The 25,876-nt window shown below is 43.7% G+C and overlaps 1 protein-coding gene across 6 annotated transcripts; it reads right to left on the reverse strand.

Annotated features, from left to right (window-relative positions):
- Positions 1–1,795: 1,795 nt before the first annotated feature.
- trak2 (trafficking protein, kinesin binding 2) lies at positions 1,796–25,198 on the reverse strand. Of its 6 annotated transcripts, none has more exons than XM_053636728.1 (17): positions 24,513–25,198; positions 19,339–19,523; positions 17,459–17,602; positions 11,575–11,637; positions 9,718–9,794; positions 9,505–9,621; positions 9,168–9,386; positions 7,734–7,812; positions 7,444–7,574; positions 7,189–7,263; positions 6,958–7,095; positions 6,718–6,797; positions 4,551–4,730; positions 4,166–4,461; positions 3,017–3,466; positions 2,687–2,786; positions 1,796–2,446 (listed from the first exon to the last, which is right to left on the reverse strand). In XM_053636728.1, the coding sequence occupies exons 2-17, from the start codon at positions 19,391–19,393 to the stop codon at positions 1,819–1,821; spliced, it is 2,832 nt and encodes a 943-aa protein (XP_053492703.1). In that variant the 5' UTR covers positions 19,394–19,523; positions 24,513–25,198; the 3' UTR covers positions 1,796–1,818. The 6 variants fall into 6 exon arrangements, with proteins under 6 accessions (XP_053492703.1, XP_053492704.1, XP_053492702.1 ...); XM_053636729.1 differs by having other exon boundaries at positions 2,687–2,783; positions 4,166–4,464; positions 24,513–25,194; XM_053636727.1 differs by having other exon boundaries at positions 4,166–4,464; positions 24,513–25,194.
- Between the last annotated feature and the right edge of the window lie 678 nt (positions 25,199–25,876).

The raw sequence follows: 25,876 nt of genomic DNA on the forward strand, positions 1-25,876 counted from the left end.
TGGTCAGGGTTGTGGTGCATCCGGAGCAGATCCAAGGCAGGATTACGACCTGGATGGGATGCTAGTCAGTCATTCATAAGGCACCATGCACACACACACACACACACACACACACACACACACAGAGTAACCCAAGCTCGGGATTGAACTACTGCGCCACCGTGTGTGTGAAAATGTGAGGCGAACTCGTGCCCATTCCCTTTAGAATAAACACAGTACAAATGAAACATGTAAGACGAGGGTGTTCCCATCCCTTCTCTTGCTCCCTGAACATAAAGTCCCTAATAACACCGTTTCTTCATAAGGCTTTAAATGGTGCGTTTTTTAAAAATTATTCCTCATTTGTACCTGTTATGATATGTAGATCATGCTAAAAACAACAACAACAACAACAACAACAATGGATTAAGCCGTGGCCTTAGCAAAAGTCACAGAGGAAAAACGTTTGTGTTTGGATACGCTTCCGGTCAGTCGTTTTTCTTTTATAGACACTCTACAAGGCCACCACAGATCCTAGGGGCGGAGCTTCGTGAGCATGAGCAGACATCATTCAAATGTCAAACCAACCTAATGCACATTTAAATCCCTGATAGACTGTCGATCGTGAAATCCCGCTGTAAAATGTGCTTTCGGGGTTAAAACTAAGATTAGCACACCAGGCAGAGATGCATGCTGGGTGAGGAGTTGTAGACGCAGTAACATGAGCGGTACGGAACCTAGCCGGCACTGAATTAAAGTACTACTTAGTGTTGACGCACCGTGTTCCCCCCGAGGCTCTGCAAGCTCATCGTTTCATTTATTATTCCTATTTCACTTCTACTTTTTAATCACCTTCAATTCACCTTCATGATCCATCTGTATCCTGCGTCCTTTTCGACTTACCACAAACGCTCTACACTTTAAAAAAAATCCACGCGCGTACGAAGCGCTAACTTTCATTCCGTAACACACTTTCCTTATTCCCTTGATCACTCCACCCTACGTGCGGTATCCCTGCTCGACGTCCTCTCACCTTTCTCGACCTGCAGAGCCTCGGGGATAAACGGACAGCGTGGCTACGACTGAGGTTAAACTCCGAGACGCTTCGATGTGGGGAGAGTGAATGGTGAAAGCAAAACAGTCTTATTTGATGGGGTAAATAAAAAGTTAACGCAACATTCTGATCGATCGTTCCTGCACGTCCTCGTTCCCGAGTCAACGAGGGTGGGGCTTGGCATAAAATACTGGGTTTCATTTATACAATTCAATCTAATTTGCTAATCTAGGCAGCTAGCTTGACACGGAACTGTTGTAACGTTAGCCGGCTATCCCTTTAACTACCTCACCAACAGTAGCAATATAATCATACATCACTAGTCATGTTTGCTAGCAAGCTAGCTATAGCTAGGTAAGCTATTTACCAAGATATCATTGAGCTAAACATTATAATCACATCTGAACCAAGTTTGCTAGTATGCTAGCTAACATTACATATTCTGCTATATTATGTGATGAAACCAATATTTTCAAGCTATATTATATTCAAGCTCCACCCTTGTTGACCCAGGTCAAATCGGGACATGCGATATTTCCTGTTGATGCGTATAACTAGGCCTATAAATACGCCAAAAATCTATTTACACGATTGTGCTTTTTGAAATAAGCCACAACAGAAGAGCGACTGTCTCTTCATGCCTTTTAGTCTACTGTTAGTTTACAGGAAGCCGAGCAAAGCTCAAGAAAGGTCAGTGATTAATCCATACCCCTGGCCACGCCCACAAAATACATTTTCATCCAATCACCAATCCCTTTTTTGGCCAAACAACCTCAAACAGCTCATTAATGCTCATTAGGAAAAGGAGCTTTTGAAAGGGAGGTGTGTCTACGAGTAGGGCGTGGTTTCAAGTTACCCCAGGAAGGAGTAGGCAGGGCGAGGGAGGTGGGGTGAGGGGGCGGAACAGGGTAGGACGGGCTGCGTTGACCAACCATAGCAGGCAGGCTTTGGTTCCGCCTCAATCCCACCAATAAGCTTCCTCCCCCTGTCGGTAACAGAGTGGATGATTGCTGAGCCGTGTCCAAGTCTGTCCGGATGACGTTTTTGTCCAATCCGAGCTTGCGCAGACGCTCGACGAGGTCGGGTTTCACGCCGTATACGTCCTGCAGGAAGAGCTCGGCCGGCCGCGATGCCAGGAAGTTGTCAGAGAGTGTGGAGGTTGACTCGAAGGGTACAGGGGAGGGGCAGGGGGAGTTGGGAGGGGTACTGGGGGGCAGGTGCAGGAGCTGAGGCGGTTTAGAGGGAGGAGCAGGAACTCTCTGGGCAGAGATGCCTTTCTCCAACAGGAGCTTAGCCAGACCAGCAGGGGGTGCTGTAGTGCGACGAGGAGGAAACGAGTCACCCAGACTCAACCTGCACGGAGTGACCGGGGTGGAGGGAACGGAGCGGAGAGAACTCGGGGTGGACACACAGCTGAGGGAAGGTATGGGGGGAGGGGAGGGACAGAAAGAAGAACAAACAGTTATGAAAGTGAAAAAGAAAAGAGATGAGGGGAAAAAAAATACAAGAATAAAACAATAAAAAGATCAAGAATAAAAGAAACAACGAATACAGTGAAAATGACAAAGAGTGAATTAATAACACACACCCCAACACACCAGTCTAATGAATTAAATACTGCAGGAACAGAAACAGCCAATCAGAGAGCAGTACCTGGGTGTGACCTGTGTGACATCACTGGGGTGCAGGATGCGGCAGGTGGTGAAGGTGTAGGTGGAGAAGGTGGAGCTCTGACACTTACCAGGATTCACTGCTTTAGAAAAAAAAAAACTCAATTAATCACACTCGCACATACCCAGTAGTATCTTGAATAACATTCCTGTGTGCTGTTACTATAGAAACGATCAGAACGAGGGTAAACATGCGATTTGGAGCTGCACTATCATCAGGGCTGCTGTTATAGAAAATGAATCACCACCTTCTGACCAATCAGATTGGAGAACTCACCAGCACTGTGGTGTAATAATTCAGTAATAAACTCACCCATAGAGGGCGCTGTTGTAGTAACACTCAGGCTTGGCTGGGACACAGGAAGTGCCGTCGACCCTGCCGCTGAATTTACTAAGGTGTCAAATGTCACAGCTGCAGCCAATGAGACAGGAGACGCTCTTACAGATGGCGAAAGAGGCGGGGCTTTAAGTGGCGTGAAAACACTCCTCTCTTTCCTTCCCTCCGGAGTGGAGGACGAGTGCACGTTGAACGTGATCCCTTCGTCGTCACCCTCCTCTCCCGTCTTCCTCTCATCTCGTCGCTTTGTGTTGTCCACCCACGGCGCTCTGTCGTTCTCCTCGTCCTCCTCCAGGTCGTTCAGATGATACACAGAATCCTGGGGGAGGGGCCTAAAGCCCTTAGTGACCACACCCGGGTGCAGATCGAGGATGGAGGCCAAGTGTGGCTTTGCCAGCTGCTGCCAGTGGTGCAGTGTCAGAGAGCCTTCAGGAGGAAAAGGACAAACGTCAAAGGGGGTGTGGTTTGGGACACTCCCATGCTGGACCGATGATGGCAAGGCATTTGTACTGGTGTTTATGTGCCCTATTTATTAAATAGGGGTTGTGGATTGGGACAAGCCCATGGTGGAATAAGGATGGCGAGGCACTTCTCATGGTGTTTATATACCCTTTATAGTGAATAAGGTCTGCGGTTTGGGACGCACCCACGGTGAATTGAACATGTAGAGGCATTTGTGATGGTGATTTTATGCCCTACAGAGGGAGTAGAGGATGTGGCTTGGGACACGTCCACAATGAACCAATGAGGGGAGGTATGTGTGATAGTGTTTATGTGCCCTATATAGTGATTAGGGTGTGTGGGTGTTTGGGACACATCCACAGTGGACAGAATATAGTGAAGCGTTTCTTATGGTGTTTGTGCGCCCTACATAATAAATAGGGCGTGTGGTTTGGGACACATCCACAGCGGACAATATACAGTGAAGCGTTTATGATGGTGTTTATGCGCCCTACGTAGTGAAAAGGGTGTGTGGTTTGGGACACATCCACAACGGACTGATAAAGAGGCTGCAGATTCATTCAATTCAAAATCTGTTCCCTATACGAGTACACTATGTAGTGCTCGCCTGTAGGGTGTAGTGAGCAGGGCACCATTTATGATTCATTTCTTTTAAGGACTCACCTTCCATGGGCTTTACGATCTGCAGCTTCTCGGGCAAAAACGTCTTAAAGCAGCCGGAGGACATGGAGAACTCTGAAAGGTTGGTGAAAGACGAGCGGACACTTCCCATTGGAGAGCTGCAGCCACTCCCACCACCCTCTGACTCCACCCCGTCGGAGAACTCCTGCAGCTTCCTGGTCCTCTCGGCCTGAAAGTACTGACGCTCACACAGGAAGTTCTGCCTCCTCAGAGTGAGGCGACGCAGCGCAGAGACGAGGTCACTTCCTCCAGGAGAGCCGGGCCGGCCCACGCACACACTGCTGAAGGAAACACACACACACAGATAGGTCACTACAGAACAGTCACACACAAAAACGTACGCTGCACAGGGAGCACACACACTCACTTGTCCGTGCCATGCTGTGGGTCTCCGTCAGGCGTGGGGTGTGTGTTGGAGTGAAACGGCTGTGATGTCATCACCACACTGCAGTGCCCTGACCCGGGAATAGGAGGCGTCCCTGCTGCTGCTCGCATTATTGACTCATTCGCTGACCTCACTGTCTGAAACACACGCTTTTGACTCGACCTGCAACACAGGGTCAAAGGTCATGGGTTAATCCTAGGTGCACAGATAGGACTAAAGCCCATTTTTACACCAGAAGCAGTTTACTTCAGCTCTGTGAATCAATATAATGTAAAGTGCTGTAAAGTCAGCAACTGTGGCGTTAGGCATGTTTAACTTTATAGTCCGAGGACATGGAAGATCCGATTACAGCCAGACCTTACGCACTACTCTACTATTCTACGCCATTTTGTAGCGTACACCGATCAGCCATAACATTAAAACCACTGTGGGATATATTAGGCAGTCAGTTCTCAAAGTGCATGTGTTTGAAGCAGGAAAAATGGGCAAGCGTAAGGATCTGCGCGACTTTGACAAGGGGCAAATTGTGATGGTTAGACGACTGGGTCAGAGCATCTCCAAAACAGCAGGTCTTGTGGGGTGTTCCTGGTATGCAGGGGTTAATACCTACCAAAAGTGGTCCAGAACCGGTGACTGGGGAAGAGATGGCACCAGGATGCACTGTGGGAAGCTGGCTGAGGAAGTGTGATGCTCTGTGCAATGTTCTGCTGGAAAACCTTTGGTCCTGGCATCCATGTGGATTTTATTTTGACACGTACCACCTACCTAAACATTGCTGCAGACCGAGTACACACCTTCATGGCAACACTATTCTCTAATGGCAGCGGCCTCTTCCAGCAGGATCATGCACCCTGCCACACTGCAAAAATTGTTCAGGAACGGTTTGAGGAACATCAAAAGTTCAAGGTGTTGACTCGGCCTCCAAATTCCTCACATCTCAATCCGATCGAGTATCTGTGGGACGTTCTGGACAAACAAATCTGATCCATAGAGGCCCCACCTCGCAACATACAGGACTTTAAAAGGATCTGCTGCTAACGTCTTGGTACCAGATACCACAGCACACCTTCAGAGGTCTTGTGGAGTCCGTGCCTCGACGGGTCAGAGCTGTTCCGGCGGCACGAGGCGGACCTACACGATATTAACCAGGTGGTTTTAATGTAATGGCTGATCGGGGTAAATAATGTTCACCCTGAAAACCCCACCGAGAAGAAGTGCACTTCAAGTATCCGGATGATGCACTTATTCAACCGAAAAATGTCAGACACTTCATGCATTCAACAGTCACAGCTTCGCTTACAGAAAAGGGGCGGGGCTACCAGGCGCTGACGCTGGCTCAAATTTACTCGGAATAAAATAAAATTTAAAAAAAGTCATGTTGGGCATAAAAGCTAAGAAGCAGTTAAATGACAGAAATTCATTTTCATTGACTTTGGGTATTCTGCTAAAGCGAGCCGTATCACTTTACGTGCGTTTGATGTCATTTGCCATCGACTGGGAAATGACGTTTACTTCCGGTTAGTAAAAAAAAACCGTTAGACACCACCCTTCTAAACTTCATACACTACACTGCAAAGTACATAGTGCATAGTGTAAGTCCATAGTGTATAGTAGGTCATTTGGCACAAGTCTAGTCACCAAAATGAAAGCTCTATATGAACAAAATCTCTGTAATCATGTATAAATGTAAATAAATGTTCATAATATACAGTACACGTGCTTTTGCACATGCTTTTTTTATTACAACATAATTCCCATAGTTCCGCTTGTCTTACTCCAGAGTTTTGATGACTTTATTATTATTATTCTAAAATGTGAGGGGGGAAAAAAATAAATAAAGAATGAATATATATTAAAACATACATGGTTATGGTTATGTGACCTATTAAAGATCAAGCGCAATCCTGAATGAAGGTTAAAACGATCAGTTTGTATAAAATGAGGTGTGTATATATATATATATATAGTACACATGGCTTTTTTAGGGTGATGATTGTGAAAAAGCTCGCATCTCGACGATTTACAGATCTCACTTATCCCATGCAAGTCGATCATAATTACTCCAGATGTCCTCCTACTACATTAATTAACAGACACGTCTGGCTATCTTATCCCGTCTGAACAGTAATCGGTTGTGCGTTTGTATTACCTCTGGTCCTGGGATGTGATCTCCTCCTCTACACTCAACTCCCTCCTCATAGTGCCTTCAATCTCGGCCGCCAGACACTCCTGAGAAAGAGAGACAGACAAACGTGACGGAACGTAAATAAATAAATAAATAAATAAATAAATAAATAATCACGTAATGTTTGGTATGTGTAGTAGAAAAACATGAGAGAGAGAGAGAGAGAGAGAGAGAGAGAGAGAGAGAGACAGGTGTGCGTCTCACCATGGGGTAGAGGCTGTGTGAGAGATGCCTGCGCAGGCCTGCAGACGGACTGATCTTACTGCGCAGCTCCTTAAGCTCTTCCTGAGACTCGTGCAACATCCCTACACACTCCGCATTCCTGTCAGCCAGCTCGTTCAGCTAAAACACAGGAGTAGGAGTAGGACCGGGATTGGATGGTGAAGAAAGCACAATGCTTGCGTGTAAAGTGTGTGTGCGTGTGTGTGTGTGTACCTCAGCAGTTAGCTGTCGCTGGGAGTCCTTTGAGGCTTGTAGATGAATCCTCAGCTCCTCTTTCTCCAGTGCTAACTGAAAACATCAACACAAACAAGACTTTAGCCACCATCTTCATCTCCGTCTGCCTTTCCCGTTTTCTCTCTGCCTCTATTTCTCTTCTGGGGTTCTCCTCTCCACCATCTCTTTACATTCTACGCATCCCTCAACTCTCTCACGCTCTCTTTTTTGTCTGCACACCTCCACATTTTTCACCTGTTTGAGGCGCTGTTGGAGCTCCACGATCTGTGACAGGAGCTGGGAGATCTCCTCCTGCTGTTTCATAAGATCCTCGTTCTTCTGAGAAAGTTCTTCAGTCAGATTCACCATCTGAGTGTTCGACTCGCCTAAGAAACACACACACACACACACACAGCCTCAATTTTTCGTCCCAAAGAACTAATTTTTTTTTTTTTAATTCGCTACAGTGGGTTCTGAGATCAGTCTTCTATCAAGAGTTTCCAAAACAAAAAGGCACTACATTAGACAAACTGTGATGAACTTACGGAGCTCTTTAACACAATCGCTGACCAGCTGCTGCTCTTTCTCCTCGTACGTGATGGTCTCCTTCTTCAGCTGGCCCGCCTGCAGACGTACAATTGAAATCGTGTGTTGTATTGTGGACGAGTCAGGCTGCTACTCTTTTGCAGTTAGAAAAACTCACCTATGATCACAGATCTGACATTTTTTTGCTGCGCTTGGTCTTCTCTTTGGGACTTTCTTAATGCAGACAAACGACTGTTTTATTCCATGTACCACCGTGCCTTTATTTATATATATATATATATATATATATATATATATATATATATATATATATATATATATATATATATATATATATATATATATATATTTATATTTTTTAAATTTCTTTCTCTGATTTGCCCTGTTTCTTCTTAGATTGTGTTTAGGGAGTGTAAGCTAGTAAATGTTGTACATGCTGTCTTGAGATCTTGGTACCTTTGTTGTTGTGTTGAAAATCGAAGAAGAAGAAGAAGAAGAAGAAGAAGAAGAAATAATAATAGAAATTGTTGTGATCAAACGAGGCCAATATCAAACCTTTGGGTCATGTACATCATCATGTTTGGCTTCATCATCATTCATGCTTTGCAGCTAGTGGTCCAGGGGCAGGATATTTTAACCCAAAACCTGGCTGCACACTGAGAGGGCCTCCTGGATGAGCTACACATTTAAAGGATCTACTGGATGAGCAAGCCCCCTGAATGAGCTACACAGCGAGAGGGCCTCCCGGGTGAGCTACACAGCGAGAGGGCCCCCTGAATGAGCTATAAAGTGAAAGGGCCCCCTGGGTGAGCTATAAAGTGAAAGGGCCTCCTGGCTGAGCTAGACACTGGAAGTACTGTCTGGATGAGCTACACAGCGAGAGGGCCTCCCGGATGAGCCACACAGCGAGACGGCCTCCCGGATGAGCCACACAGCGAGAGGGCCTCCCGGGTGAGCCACACAGCGAGAGGGCCTCCCGGGTGAGCCACACAGCGAGAGGGCCTCCCGGGTGAGCCACACAGCGAGAGGGCCTCCCGGGTGAGCCACACAGCGAGAGGGCCTCCCGGGTGAGCCACACAGCGAGAGGGCCTCCCGGGTGAGCCACACAGCGAGAGGGCCTCCCGGGTGAGCCACACAGCGAGAGGGCCTCCCGGGTGAGCCACACAGCGAGAGGGCCTCCCGGGTGAGCCACACAGCGAGAGGGCCTCCCGGGTGAGCCACACAGCGAGAGGGCCTCCCGGGTGAGCCACACAGCGAGAGGGCCTCCCGGGTGAGCCACACAGCGAGAGGGCCTCTGTATGAGCTATAATATAAGAGGGCCCCTCCCGGATGAGCTCTACACAGTCCATTCTTCCATCTTTCCATCTCATCCATCCTGTGTGTGTGTGTGTGTGTGTGAGAGAGAGAGAGATATTAGTCATGATGTCCCTCACCTCCACCTGTAGTTTGTGGTTCTCCTCCTCTAGCTCCTGCAGTTTGCTCTGCAGCGCCTCCAGCTGGCTGAGGGTGAGTGTGTGTGCGAGTGTGTGATTAGAGGGCGCGTGGTGAAGCGACGGAGACGAGCTGGAGTCCGTCTCACTCTCTTCACTCACACTCGACACCATTCGCAAAAGCTCGTCCTTCTTCATCAACTCATGCTGCAACTGATGGACCTGGAGATGACAACAAGACCATAACCTCTATTCTATACACAACATGCCTGCCCGGTTATAACCCTGCTGCATACGTACGTGTGTGTGTGTGTGTGTGTGTGTGTGTGTGTGTGTGTACCTGATCCAGCGTCTGTGCGAGCTGCTCCTCCAGTGATTCGTTGCGCTCCTGAAGGACATGGTTCCTCTGCAGCAGAGACTGACCGATCCGAGCAGCCAGCTCCAGATCCCGGTCCCGCTGTCCAATGGAATTGAAACGGAACACAAGAATCAGACAGCGAATCGGGAATCAGGAACGGTTACGGCTGTTCAAACAGATCGACCGATTACGCACCTCGGCCAGCAGGTGTGTGACCACCTCGATGTCATTGTAGGTCTTTGTCATCTGCTCCACGCGGTCGGAGGTGAGAACTACAGAGAGAGAGGGAGATAGAATGGGGGTCAAACACACACACACACACACACACACACACACACACGCACGCACGCACGCATGCACGCACGCAAGTAGGCACGTGCCAACAAACTGTTCGATAAAGATTTGTCTATTCATCATTTATGGAAGGAGTCTCCAGTGTCAGCTCTACAGCTTTACAGTCAGAAGTAAAGCTGCAACCAAAAGTTGAGGTGAGCCGGTGAGGGAACGATAACCGATGACAGGAACTAACTACATATTTCACAACACACAGTATAAATTACGACGCGTCATTCTGAAATATATTAAATACTGTAACCGTTGGCGAGTTGCTGTGGTGTAAGAGGAATAAAACATTTCGGGAAAATGATCCATCATCAGAGACGCCTAGTATCAGGATCGGGCTGATACCAGCACAATACGGTGGCTCGGATATCGAAATAAAACGTATCAAAGATCCCGGAACGAATGGCAAAGTTTGGAATCGGGATTGGAAAAGAAATGTATCGTCGACCTGGACACGTTTCTTTTCTTTAAAGTCTCCGTCAAGTGCCTTGAAACGCGTAGCGCTATTCGACGTGTTGACGTAATTTCCACTAAACAGGAAGTCAGGGCGGGACATAGAGAGTCCCCTATTTAAATAGCCAATAGCGTTCCGTTTACCTCACAGCCCAGGCTAAGCCATACTCGACAGACAGTAGGGGGTGGGGGGTTGGGGAGGGGTCGAATTTATTTTGGTTATACTTTGCACTTTATTACATTTACAATGCAAGGGAAACAATCTGTGTGAAAAACATTGTAAGCTTAGTCATTTTTAAAGAAAACACTATCGCACGGGCCCCTGTATCAGCTGAAGTTCTCGTTATGAAAAGAAAAAGCCGTAGCATCTCTATTCCGTAAAACGTCACGACGTTAAATGTTTTATTTCTTATATAATACGTATTTATATAACGTCCAAACTTTGGACCACATCCATCCCATAATTCTACTCACCCAATAAAGAACGTATAAATGTAGGACGACAGACGTCGTTTCCGTGGTTATATACGGCTAACTAGCTAGCGGTGAGGAATTAGCTAAAGTGGAATTTGAAACGAGACACGACCGAGCGCCGAAACGATCGAAAACGACAAACCTGAAGGCGAACGTTATTATTTAAATACGACGTCAGCTGAAAGATCATCAGCAAGAAAGATGACGAGAACAGATCGCTAGATCAAGGTACGTCACGCGATGATATAGTTACGATGACGAGGATAACGGAGAAAACAGGAACTAAAAATAACAGCTACGAGTAGACGTTTCATTTATTACGAAAAAAACGAGTCATGTGACGATGAGAAGTAACGAGAATATTTCATATTGGCACATGCCTACACACAAGCACACTATGTGTATATACAAGGCTTATACTTGTTCATACACACACACACACACACACACACACTTATACGGAAACACAATACTACCCACAATTCTCTGCATGCGGGAAACATAATCTAGCCTCTAAATGTTTCCCACAGAGTCATGCTAGAAAAAGCTACAATTAGTACAGAGCAGTAATGATCAGCTACTAAAACTGCCATGCTAAACCACACACACACACACACACACACACACACACACACACACACACACACACTAAACTGGGCAGAGCTAAGTCACATGCACAACTATAATACAAAGCAAAGGGGAGGGGGAGAGAGAGAGAGAGAGAGAGAGAGAGCAATAAAGAACACAAAGAGAGTAAATAAGAGGAATTATAGCGCAAGATACCTTTGGAGAAAGTGTGAGAGCGGGAGAGGGAGGAGGAGGAAGAGGGCTCCAGGGTGAGAAAAGCTAGAGAGAGAGAGAGAGAGAGAGAGAGAGAGAGAGAGAGAGAGAGATGTTAAATGCTGGACAGTGAGGGTATAATCAGCTGAGGCAGATGTGAGACACCCATTCACCAGAGAAAGAGAGCGAGAGAGAGAGAGAGAGAGAGAGAGAGAGAGAGAGAGAGATGGCCATAGTGAAGTGAAAGGAGAGAGATAGTTAAGAGAGAGAAGAAAGTAGACAGAATGAGAAAGAGAGAAAATGATGGAGGGATGAGTGCAAAGCTAGAAAGAGCCTCAGCACCTGACCATAGGCTCCGCCCCTCACCCAGAGAGACAGCGCACCTGGGCAAAGAGAAGATTCATAATGTGGCATTAATGCTTATATTAAAACACCCACCCACACACACACAGAGAAAAACAGAACGCAGCACACACACACCTCCTACGCAATATAAAAACCTTCACACAGACTTTACACATAAACACCCAAAGAGCTAATCTACTCCTTCATATTTTTCCACAACAGTTGAGATTTTGTTTTCACTATTCCAGGTTATGTACGTCATCGTGTGTTGTCTCCTTCCTGTAGTGCGACTCGAATTACAGCAAATCAGTCGTAACTGTGCCATTATTTCTCTTTTTCTGCTCCCATGCTGCGAGTTGAAGAAGAAATCCGAGCTCTTGAGAAACTCGGATTTTCCGAGGAGCTGAAGTTTCCGCTTAGTCATGAACGACCGACCAAAAAAAAAAAAAAAAAAAAAAACCACAACAAACAACAAAAAAAAAAAAACCCCCATACGCCTCCTCAACTCAGAATTCCTACTCATGATCCCGTGACGGTCTCCTCCACGCCGAGTTCAGCGAGTTACATCAGACCAACACGGCTGCTCACGGCATCAACAATAAACACAGTAACGCTTCTTACCTGTAAATGAGTTAGTTATGCTGTACACACACACACACACACACACACACACACACACACGTATTTTCTTTAGATCAACCAACATACAGACATGTTTACTTGCGACATCTATGACCCTGACTGTACAGTTTTGTGGAGGTAAATATACACCAGTCATCACAGGTAGCTAGCTGGCTTGCTGCTAACAAAAGACGTACATACTGTACAGGCGTCCATGTTTTTTCCCCTCACTTTGAAAATGACGTCATTCCGAGCTCCGATTTCCCAATAAAAACACTCGCATCACGGCTACGAATAGAGTTTTACCCACGGCAAAAAATATCCTCAATACCCCAAGCTCACTTTGAACAGCAGACTTTCCCGTTTTTCCTCTTTTACCCAGGCATGACCGGCTCCAAACTCCTCTTCTTCACCTTTTAAAGCGTGTTTCCTCCAGACATGACGCTGCTAATAATTAGAGGTCGACCGATAGTGGATTTTACAGATACCGATAACCAAGTCGGGCGATATCTTCCGATAACCGACTAATCGACCGATGTTTCAAACTGATACTGAATGAAAACATAACACTCGGAGTAAAATATTCCTGAACTTTATTACAAAAATAAAACAGTACTGATTGTACCATGAAAATGTACTGTACTTTTTAAAATGAAATAAATATATAAATATATATATATATATATTAACTATTTGTAAATAAAGTAAATAAAAGATACACGTCCAAACTGAACCAAAAACTAACAGTCCAAATAACCAATAAAAATACAGACATCCAAGATGAATCAAAAAACACTTCAAATAACACAACAAAATTAGTCAGTGATAGTTTGCTATTTCACCTCTAGAGGCCGCTCTCGTACTGTATAATGACGGCGGACCCTCCTCGGCCGCTCCCCTGCAGCCGGGAAGAACTGTCACTGTGGATAGTTTCAGCTTCAGCAATCTGTCATCGGTGCAAAACCGATCGATCGGTCGACCTCTATGACTAATACATCGAGGGCTTGTTTCTGCGTCTCGCCCGTTCTCTTTACGAGTCGCGATCCCGCAGGTTGATGACGGAAACAGAACACGGTCAGCATCTTTAATCACAGGTCTACCGTTAGAGGATCTTCACCATACAGTCTGACATGGGTTAAAGGACTATAACGCGGTCGGTTATACAATTCTAAATAAAAAGATATCATCCCGATCATGTTGTACAGTGGGAAAAGTATTCAATTTAAAAGACCGCAGTAATCGGAAACGTGTAAAACCTGCTGTAGCACGGCGTACACCACTCCGTGTGTTACATAGTCTTTTTATGATAGCTTAGCTTAATTCATTTCTGGTTTCCATCCATCCGTTTTCTGTAACGCTTATCCTACACAGGGTCACGGGACGCCTGGAGCCTATCCCAGGCAACTCGGGGCACAACACACGCCTCCGGACTGGGGGAGGAAACCGGAGCACACAGAGGAAACCCCCGAAACACAGGGAGAACACGTGAAACTCCGTGCACACGGGGCGGGGGTGCGATACGAACCCCCAACCCCGAAGGTCCGAACGATACATTTGATATGCTTTCTATGTTTTGTTGTGAATAACATTATGGGTTTATGAGATACGCAAATCATTGCATTCTGTTTTTATTTACATAGCGTCCCAACCTTTTTGCAATCGGGGTTTAATATCCGATGTCATCGTACCTGAAAGTAGTACAGCCAAAGACTCGGCCCCACATTTCCTGTATGACTTCACGCACAGTCACGGGCATCATAACAGAGAAGGTTTTTCCCTTCAATTGTCTCTGAGCCAGATACAGAATTAAAAAAAAAAAAAAAAAAGGTACACACATAATACATACTATTGCAATTCATAACAATTTGTAAATAAATAAATAATATAATATAATATACTATAATATACAGTACACTACATGTCAAATTAGTGGATAGTTAGCAGGTTCACGGTGATGAGGCTAAATTTATACAGGTCACACACAGTGTTACTGCAGGTCAAGAAACTCCGGGGTAATCACCTCCTTGTAAAACAATCGGTCCTTCAGAACCGGTTTCATTCGCTGACAATAAACAGGTTCAGTGACGTTAAACAAGTTCGGGTTGATTGCATGTTATATAACCACACACACACACACACACACACACACACACACACACACATATACACACATATACACACACACACATACACAATATCTTTCTGCATGTCTGAGTACTGAGCTCCGACCTTAGCCTAACACTGGAGGTCAAAGGTTAAAGGCTGAAGCTTTGCAAAGCAGGACCTGTAAAACAACCTGTGGACAAGATGTGATCTCCTGTTAACCTGGTCCTCTCTGCCCTGATTTCTACTCCGTCCCTCTACAGCGTGTCTGAAATTGAACCGTTGTGACGGTTCACTCTACTCCATGACCCTGCACTGCAAACAGAACACACGGTCGATTGAGGACACGAACTCAGATTTGCCTCTCAGGCAAAACCACCAAATATGACATGAGAACGGGTGATAAAATACTCTCGTAAACAAGTGGGTAAAGGTGATATTAAAATGCCTTGATGAATGAAGGAGAAAAATATATTCTGTATGTCTATTCTATGTACTTTCTAACATATTATTTAGCTCTGGGACTAATAATAATAATAATAATAATAATAATAATAATAATTCACAGTCAGAGCTGTCTGGTTCAAATGCTCAGATGCAGCCAGTGTCATCGTTCATGAAAGTAGTACAGCCAAAGACTCTGACCCAAATTCCCAGTATAACTCAGTCTTTTATTTTTATCTTTTTAAACTTTCAATTGTCTCTCAGTCAGATAATCAGCCCTGATCTGTCAAATTAAACACGGTTACACCGAGAGGTTCTGCTCTTTCACTGATGCCTACGATCTTTATTCTCAGAACATTTCTGTATGACCATACTATTCTACACTATATAGTGAAAAACCAGTGGACACCTGAACACGCCCACTCCCATATGTGCTTCTTCTTCAAACCAGACGCACACAACACAACACAACAGCAGGGGGCGCTTCAATATGACATCAGCAGGAGGAGCTTAAATATGACATCAGCAGGGGGCACTTAAATATGACATAAGCAGGAGGCGCTTAAATATGACATAAGCAGGAGGCGCTTAAATATGACATAAGCAGGAGGCTCTTAAATATGACATAAGCAGGAGGCGCTTAAATATGACATCAACAGGAGGCTCTTAAATATGACATAAGCAGGAGGCGCTTAAATATGACATCAACAGGAGACTCTTAAATATGACATAAGCAGGAGGCGCTTAAATATGACATAAGCAGGAGGCTCTTAAATATGACATAAGCAGGAGGCGCTTAAATATGACATCAGACTCAGACCAACACTGCTACAAGCGTACCAATTTGAATACTTACTCCTCACCACTAATAAAAATCAAAACACACAATACTGTACAACTGACCTTGTAGTAATAAAACATACATGCAGGCACACAACACACACACACTCCTCAATGCCTTTTAAACTCTGACCTTCAGCAACAAAGTCGTCATAAAGCTCCTCATTCTGAAGGTTTAAAACTGCCATGGCTGCTGCTCCTCTCTTTCCTTCTCTCTCTCTCACCCTGTCTGTCTCTCTTTCCCTCCCTCCTTCCCTCCCCCATCTCTCCATCTCTCGATCCCGTGACTTTAGCCCTGTATCTGCTGTCAGACGCACTTAAGGGACCAGCAATAAATTCCTCTGACCTTGCCACACACACACACACACTTGAAACTGAATAATGTGTATATAAATAGCAGAACCTTGATACACACTGTCTGATACACAGAACAGTGTATACACACACACACACACACACACACACAATGACATACAGTACATATACACACACGCATACTTACAATGACATACAGTACACACACACAGTGAAGAGTCCCACTCTTGCCTGTCACACAACCAGACAGACAGACCGAGAGAGAGAGAGAGAGTATAATAGATAAAAGAGTTTAAACAACACACACACACACACACACACACACACACACACACACACACACACACACACACACAGCATATACACATACAGGAGCGCCTGGTATAAATTAACTAGCAGGGCTTTCAAATATGAAAATATCAGTATAAGTATATCAGTATCAGGGTCGTTTCTCAACATCCACATCGGATTATTTGCTTAAAGTGGATTATTTTGGATCTTCGTGGAACCGCACCACCAATGCTCGTAAAAAAAAAAATAGGCAGAATTCTATGAAGACTTGATATAGTACAGTGTCATGGACATTCACAAGGTGGATTATTTACTCTCTTATCCCTTAACTTAGTATTAGGACATTTTCCTCACGTTAGCCGACTAGCTTGGTATGAAAACGGCCTCCCTAAAGCTAGCTTAGCTGCAGTAGCTAGCTTTTAGTTGGGTATTCATATCTCTGATATATTCCATGTTTGGAGATTTTCTATAATACTTATGAGTTCCTATTGTGCAAGTATGCGTTTGGAAATGTTCCATAATGTCAGCTTTGTTTGGAAATCTTTGGTTAGCTAGCTAGTTTTGCTGATGGGATTTCTGTAATGTTAGCCAGGGTAAGCACACACTGTCCAATCAAAGTAGAAACGAAAAATAAATCAATTTCGCATGTTTGGTATTCAGAGGAAACACGACACGAAAGCAGCGGAGTAATCCAGTGAATTAAAAAGGCTAGAAATAATACTACAGCTGCCTCTCTGATATGAATCGCTGCACACACTCAACACACACTCTTCCACTAAACCAGCACCTCCTTCAGCTTTTACACTTCCTGTCTATGTTTCCATCCAATTATCCATCATTTAATTGGACAGTTTCTAAATTTAGTTCTTAATATGGACAGCTCTCTGTATGTGCGCACACACACACACACACACACGAGATGACTCACTCATGTAGCGAAACGTCTCCTCAGCCAGCAGTGGAGAGATGGAGTTGTGTTCATCTGGAGAGCAGGCCGGAGAAACCATCCAGTCCTGAGTCTCGTACACGTACACAGGGTCTGCATTGCTCACACACACACTACGGCCATCATCTAACACACACACACACACACACACACACACACACACACACACAGAGAGAGAGAGGATATAATCACAGTACCACTGCTTCAAACTAATCCAAATAAATAAATAAATAAATAAAACAATATATAACTCCTATATATAAAATAAAAGTCCTCTTCCCTTAGCTCTACTGAACTAGCTGTCTGGCTGAACCATCATTAGATAGTTAGTTGTCTATTGGGACATTTTCTAACGTTAGCTAACTAGCTTTGTCTGAAAATATCCTCACAAAAGAGGGGATTTTCCTCTAAAAAAAAAAAAAAAAAAATAACCAGCTAGCTAGATTTTAGTCGGATTCTTACTTTGTTTGGGGATTTTCTATAATGCTAGTAAGGAAAAAAATATCCTATGATGCGTGTTTTTGGAAATGTTAAGCTATGCTGCTTAGCTAGCTAGTTTTGTTTCAGTATCTTTTATAATGTTAGCCAGGTTTTTGTTTGGAAATCTTCTGTGAGGGTAGCTGGCTAGTTTTGTTTAGGGATCTTCTCGAACACCAGTAAGTGTCTGGAAACGTTCTATGATGCTAGCTAGCTTTGTTTTGGAGATGTAGTTCAGTGTTGGTTCGCTAGTTTTGTTTGGGGATTTTCTATAAAGTTAGCCAGTTTTTCATTTGGAAATCATTAGGTAGTTTTTTTTTTTTGGTTTTTATTTTGGAGGGTGATTTTCTTCAATGTTAGTTAGCTCGATTTGTTTAGTTATTTTCAATCACATTAGCCAGTTTTCATTTTTTGGAAATGTTAGCAGGTTTTGGAAAATTTTCTATGATGTTAGTCTGAAAATATTCTCTAACAGAGGGGATTTTCCGCTAAAGGCTAGTTAGCTAGCTGTTGATTGGATTTTTCCTTCGATGGCAGTTGCTACTTAGTTTGCTTTTGGGGAGTTTCCCTAATGCTAGCAAGAATTTTGGACATTTTCTTCGATGCCACTTTGCTAGCTAGCTAGTTTTGCTTTTGAATTTTCAGTAATGTTAGCCAGGGTCTGAACATTTCTGTAATGTTAGCTAGCTTTATTCAAAAATATCCTAATTTCTAATTCCAAAGATTAGGATTATTCTTCTAAACATTAGCTAGCTAGCTCTTGGTTGGATTTTACTTCCCTGGCAGTTACTAGCTAACTTTTGGAGAGTTTTTATAATGCTAGCAAGTTTTCTGGAAATTTCCCACGATGCCAATTTTTGTTTGGAAATCTTCCTCGAGGTTAACTAGCTAGCTTTGTTTAGGAATTTTCTAGAATCTTAGCCTGGGTTTGGAAATTTTTCTGTGATGTAAGCTAGCTCGTTTTGCTTGGATGCAAAACATTTACACTTAACCGGCTAGTTAAGATTATTGTGCGTTCCGTTATTGTTTCTATAGCAACAGCTCATTCACAGTAACTTTTTATTCCTTACGTAAAGAAGATTTGCTAAAACGATCACTCTTAGTGTTCAGTAGTGTATAATAACAATACAGAAACGACAGTTTAGCATAGCATAAAGGAATAATATACCACTGACATCACAGTCCCTAATTAACAAGTGTCCATCGGTAGTGCAGAAGGGGTGACGTGGACGATTTGAGACACAACCCCGTCTCTCTGAGGCCAGCGAATGTTAACTGGAGCTGGATGAATATGTAGTTCACTGGGGCAAGAGATAAATATAGCTGCTGGTGCATGCTGTGCATGCTTTACACACACACACACACACACACACACACACACACACCTGTTCCCACAGCCGTCTCCTTCTTCTCCGCACTCATATGCTTCACCTCCAGCATCCTGACTGGCTGCTGGGTGGAGAGAGGCGGAGCTCCTCAATCACACCCTAGCGCAGGACGGAGAGTCAGAAAAGGTTGATCATGACCTCACATCCTGTCCCGCCTCCACCTCATACATACCCTCCTCCACCTGAAAGAGACCAACAACACACTGCAGGATGAAGACTGAAACCCATTTGCTTCGTGGACCTTCCAAAACATCAAATGTAACTATAAACGGATAAAAAAAAAAGAAAAAAAGTATGACATGTCGTTCATTACTAATTGTTGTGGTATAAGAGGAATAAAACACTTCATGATGTGCTGCTATGGGAAACTGAGCGACGTCAGGGTGGGAAGAGTAACTTCATCACACCAGGATGTCATTGAGTATTTTCCTAAAACAGCATGCACTGAGGTGCTTTATTCCTTACTTCATTTCATTAGAAAGTTAATAATTGTGATTAATCGTGCAGAAATGTGTGTGTCTGAAAAACAGTGAACACGTCAGGGGAATCTCTGACTCGGACAATGCTTGTGTTATCACTCTTTTCTCTCCTTTTGTTCATTGTTTCACTTTCTCTCCCTTCATCTCTCTCTCTCTCTTCCCCCCCTTCATCCTTTATCTCTCTCTCCCTTCATACCTCCCCCCCCACCTTCATCTCTCTCTCCCTCTCTCTCTCTCTCTGGTTGTTTATTCTATGTCTCTCGCTTCCTTCATCTCCCACTTATTCATCCACAGTTGTGCATCAGTCAAACATTCATCTAGAGCACAGTGTGTGTGTGTGTGTGTGTGTGTGTGTGTGTGTGTGTGTGTGTGTGTGTTAGCTCCCAGAGTCTGGGTATTTCCTGTTTTTGAAGTCTTAAGTCACTGCCACGAGTTAGAGGAGCCACAAGCAGGAAGTGAGGTCAGGAGCAGAAATTCAAGGAGAGCAATTTGGGGGAAGAGAGAGAGAGAGAAACAGAGGGAGAGAGAGAGACAGAGAGACAGAGGGAGAGAGAGAGAGAGAGAGAGAGACAGAGACAGAAACAGAGGGAGAGAAACAGAGGGAGAGAGAGACAGAGCGAGAGAAACAGAGGGAGAGAGAGACAGAGAGAGAGAGAAACAGAGGGAGAGAGAGACAGAGAGAGAGAGAAACAGAGGGAGAGAGAGACAGAGAGAGAGAGAAACAGAGGGAGAGAGAGACAGAGAGAGAGAGAAACAGAGAGAGAGAGAGACAGAGAGAGAGAGAAACAGAGAGAGAGAGAAACAGAGGGAGAGAGAGACAGAGGGAGAGAGAGACAGAGGGAGAGACAGAGATAGGGAGGGAAGGAGAGAGACAGACACAGAGGGAGAGATACAGAGTGAGAGAGAGACATTGCCTGTGCGCGCGCACACACACACACACACACACACGAAAGAGAGAAAGAGGAACAACTGCTATTTTTGTCATCATGTTCAATCTCTCATTCAATATGGGAAGCTGTCATTGTAGCTGCACAATGCCACTCCCCATCCTTTAACAGTGCCAAACACACACACACACACACACACACACACACACACACACACACACTCTGTGGTCCGATGTTACTTCAGTTCCGCAATAATCAACTTCACTTCCTACGTGCCATCAGTTCCCATTTAGTTCCTCGCTCCACAAAACACAAATGAAAGTGACACGAGCGAGGCGACATGTTGAGGTTGTGTTTCACGTCCTTCATTAAGTCTCTCCGTCGGTACTCGATGATCTTCAGTGGATATAAACACACACCCCTTTCATCGATACAGTGATTACGATCAACTCCAGGATTTTCCTGACATCTACTTGGTTTCATCTGCACTGCTGAAGCCATGGTCCATAAAGAGCTTAGAAAGCATGTGCAGGATCTCAGTGTATACGGGTAGCAATCAGGATAGGGGTACGAAACAATTTCCAAAACATGAGATGTACCCAAGTCATCATCAACAAGTTGGGAAAACGGAGAACGACCAAGAACAGGACTTTAAACTGATCAAGAGACCTACAGCAACATTAAAGGGATGGTTCACCCAAAAATAAAATCTCCGTTATCATCTACTCACCCTCACGCTGTTCCAAAACCGTATGTCTGACTTTCTTCTGTGGAACATAAAAGAAGATATTTTAAGAAATGTCTGGTTTTTTTTGTCCATACAATGGAAGTCAATGGGCACCAAAACAGTTTGGTTACCAACATTCTTGGTAATGATCTTCTTTTGCGTTCCGCAGAAGAACGAAATGCAAACAGGTTCGGAACGACGTGAGGAGGAGTAAACGATGACAGAATTTGCATTTGTGGGTGAACGATCCCTTTAAAGGAGCTGAAGGAATATCTGGCAGGTCCTGCTCACTCCATGCCTATGACGACAATCTCTCGTATTCTTCACATGTCTGGGGGAGGGGGCGGGGCTATATGGAAGCCCTTTCTAGTAAATTATTATTATATTGTTTAAAGATCTTATTTTTCTTCATTTAGTACCGCCCTTCAGAAGCTACATAAGAAATTGACATGTCTCCAAGAAGACAAAATACTAAGAATTTACACCGATCATCCAGTTCAAAAGTTTACACACCCGACTCTTAACGTATCGTCTTGCCTTCTTGAGCATCGGTGAACGTTTGCACCTTTTGGAATAGTCGTGTACGAGTCCCTCGGTCGTCCTCACTGTGAAAAGATGGATCTCGGCATCATATAGCCGCTGTTGGAAAGGACTCAGATATGCAGAAGGTGTTGGAGAAGTAAAGAATGTGCCGGACCTGGAGGATTTTATCTGAAGAACGGTGGGCAGTTTAACTGCTCAGGACAAACAAGGGACTCGTGAACAACTCTCACAGAACATAAACACAGTCATCGATCATCCAGATGACGACACACAGGATTAAGAATCGAGCGTGTAAACTTTTGAACGGGGTCATTTTTATAATTTCAGCTCTTATCTTGTCTTGTGGACTATATGTGAAATATCTTATTCAGGACAGAACCAAATAAAAAACAATATGGGATTTTCATGATCCGTCTTATTTTGTTAAACGTATCAAGGTTTTGCAGATTCTGCAAGGGGTGTGCAAACTTCCAACCGCAACTGTATGTTTAGCACAAAAACAAGACCGCTTATCACCTAAAGAACACCATACCTGTGGTGAAGCATGGTGGCGGCGGCGTCACGCTATAGACCTGCTTCTCTTCAGCTGGGATCTCTTCAGGATAGAGGAAATCATGGATCGCTCCAAATTCCAACCAGGTTAATTGTGCGCCCCCCTCCCCCTTCCTAAAATGTTCCTAATTGTTTGCGCTTGAATTCTATATCACATTACCTGCAATTTTAACCAGGGGTGCATCAACTTTTTATATCCAGTCTCAGCGCAAACGCGCTCCTCTTCTCATAAATGTGGATTTTTGTATGTTTAAAGGCCCAGATGTCGTTTCCATGGTAACACGTAGCAAGCATGTAACACCAGGAAGCCTGATGCATATTATTTACCCAAATCTATCCAACCTGTGCAAAAATATGTTAATGCTAAATACATCACTGGTCATTAAAAACAAAACAAAAAAAGAACCTAAGCTGAACAGAAACAGCAGTGTAATTCGGAACGACTCAATACTAACCGCATCACTGTATCCAAATACATCACGCCGTTGAATATGCATCAATCTACCGATAAACACTGAATCAAAAGTGCATCACTGCTAAATATATAAACATACAGTATCTCTTGATCCAAACATGAAGCCTATGAGTGCTGCTAAATATACATTTCTAACGATTTCAATGATCCATCCATCCATTTTCTATACCGCTTATCCTGCCTTCAGGGTCACGGGGAAACCTGGAGCCTATCCCAGGGAGCATGGGGTACAAGGCGGGGTACACGCTGGATGGGGTGCCAATCATTCGCACACTCACACACCCATTCATACACTACGGACACTTTGGACGTGCCAATCAGCCTACCATGCATGTCTTTGGACTGGGGGAGGAAACCGGAGTACCCGGAGGAAACCCCCGCAGCACGGGGAGAACATGCAAACTCCGCCCACACAGGGCCACGGTGGGGATTTCAATGATTATACACACAAATCGTATTAAATTAAGCAGAAAAATCTACAGATTAGTGCTGTAATATTTCATCATTTAACTATTTGTCGTTTTCGTGAACGAAGAGCTCGTTTAATTAGAAATAGGAAAAAAAAACTTATATAGTGCAATAACGTGATCGGCTCAATAAGTGCGACATATCGATACGCAGACCGAAACCGGGAAACTCTCTAGTGTGAACGCAAAACCAACGCATAAACCAAAGTTAGCATAGATATAACAATGCAATGCATCGATACCAAACAGAACCGAATTCCTGAGCGCTGCTTTATATTAGGAAGAAAGGTGCTGGATAACCATGCACCGCTGTGCTAATTTATATAACACCAATACAACATATATAAATAGAAAAGATATGTTTACTGATTGGTGCTGCTAGTGCTGTGGTGGTATTTATTTATTTATTCATTGTGTATACGTGTTTATATGACTAATTTATACATGCAAAGCTTACTAATGTACATTATGTTGCGTGGGGAAGAAAGACTTTTTGTGAATTTGAATAATAGAGTGCAACTGTTTCGGTTCCAAACCGGGTGCAAGAATCGTCCTTTATTAGATCAGATCACTTTCTAGTGTGAACGCAAAACTACAAACCGAATCTAGGACAAATGGGGCAACGCTACAGATAAATATATGATCGCATTCAGAATGTAACCATGCATTTATGCAAAAATAAATAAATAAATAAACAATATATACACACAAAATTGAACAGAATTCGAGCTGTATTAATGGGAATCGAATTGAATTGATGGAGCACACTGTATCCATGCACCATGCGTGTGTGTATTCACCTGAACCGGATCTAGAATGAATAGAATAGAAAATACACCAATGTTGAATGTGTAAGTAGAGAACGCACTGCATAGCTGAGCTGTTTCGCACGAGCGCAAAAGCGGAAAACATCCGGGTCCTTCCTGCTGTCATACTCCTTTAGTTTCACATTTCTGCACTCTGTCACATAGAAACTCGATTCGGGTTTCAATTCAGAGCGAAAAATAAACAGGACAAAAACAATAAACAAACACTACTAACCTTCAGCAAAGCGCTTTTAAAACAGCCGTTATTTCCCCCGACTCGCCTGTAGCGCGCGCACGCGCGAGCGACTCCGCTGCTGCCAAGCCAGAAAACCAGCGACAGACAAAAGCGCGAGCAGGGCGGAAGTCTACAAGGAGGAGCGCAGCGCGTGCTTTTTGATTACGAAATTTAAAAATGGACGCCGTGACGTTTCCAACGGTTATAACCGACGGATTTGAGAATAAGAGTCCTGGGTCAAAATCTCAAATGTACGAAGACTTTCTTAGGGCGGTGGTTTAAAATAAAAATAAAAAATTAAAAAATGAATTAAATAAAAGCAAGATTTCGTGAAAAAAAAGTCTATAGTATTATCACTTTATTGTCAGAATATTACGAATTGATTAAATATTAAATATAAATATATTATAAAAAGATTAAATATTACTTATCCATCCATCCATTTTCTATACCGCTTATCCTACAAGGTCACGGGGAACCTGGAGCCTATCTCAGGGAGCATGGGGTACAAGGCAGGGCACGCACACTCACATACACATTCACACACACATTCATACACTACGGACACTTTAGACACGCCAATCAGCCTACCATGCACGTCTTTGGACTGGCGGAGGAAACCGGAGTACCCGGAGGAAACCCCAACAGACATACCGGGAATCGAGCCCCAAACCCTGGCAGTGTGAGGCGACCGTGCCAATCACTGAATCACCATGCGCACAAATATTACTCATTTATTTATTATTATTACTAGTTTTGTCATGTATGACAAAATTGTAAATACTGTATAAGAGCAACGTTCGTATGTTAAAATGAGTGACGTTGAGGATTTGGTGAAGTTATACTTTAGCTACTATTCATTTTAGAAATAAAGAAATACTTCGTCTTCTGATACAATCTGATCAACGCCACATTATTAGCAGAATTAGAAAGTTGAAAAAAAAAAAAACGTTCAGAAGTTTATTCTTGAATTCTTGTTGTTGTTTTTTTAAGTGATCCTAAATTTAAAAAAAAACAAAAAACAAATTGTCTCTCTACTACACTATAAAAGATACAACATAAACATGCCTACAACCTATGTAGTACACTATTATACACAATTATTTATTATGTTGTTATGTTATATCAGTCCGTACAGGATTTCGTATCACACAGTTGTGACTTCCATTAATCAAGCCATAACATTACAAACTACATTCTACATGAGGTATTCCTTTGACTTATTTTTACTTGTATTCTTGCTGTCGTCATTATAATAAAAAACAGCAGGAAGTACAATTTATTCTGTTCCTATTATTATTATTATTATTATTATTATTATTATATTATTATATTATTAGTAGTATATTATTAGTAGTAATAAT

This window comes from Ictalurus furcatus, chromosome 11 (genome assembly GCF_023375685.1).
Source record: "Ictalurus furcatus strain D&B chromosome 11, Billie_1.0, whole genome shotgun sequence".
Lineage (NCBI taxonomy): Eukaryota > Metazoa > Chordata > Actinopteri > Siluriformes > Ictaluridae > Ictalurus > Ictalurus furcatus.

Coding starts and splice junctions, on each gene's coding strand:
- trak2 (XM_053636727.1), bottom strand. CDS start 19,393: ATGCTGGAGGTGAAGCATATGAGTGCGGAGAAGAAGGAGACGGCTGTG. Junction 9,795..11,574: donor CTCTCACACTTTCTCCAAAG/GTATCTTGCGCT, acceptor CTCTCTCTGTAG/TTCTCACCTCCGACCGCGTG. Junction 9,622..9,717: donor TCACACACCTGCTGGCCGAG/GTGCGTAATCGG, acceptor TCCATTGGACAG/CGGGACCGGGATCTGGAGCT.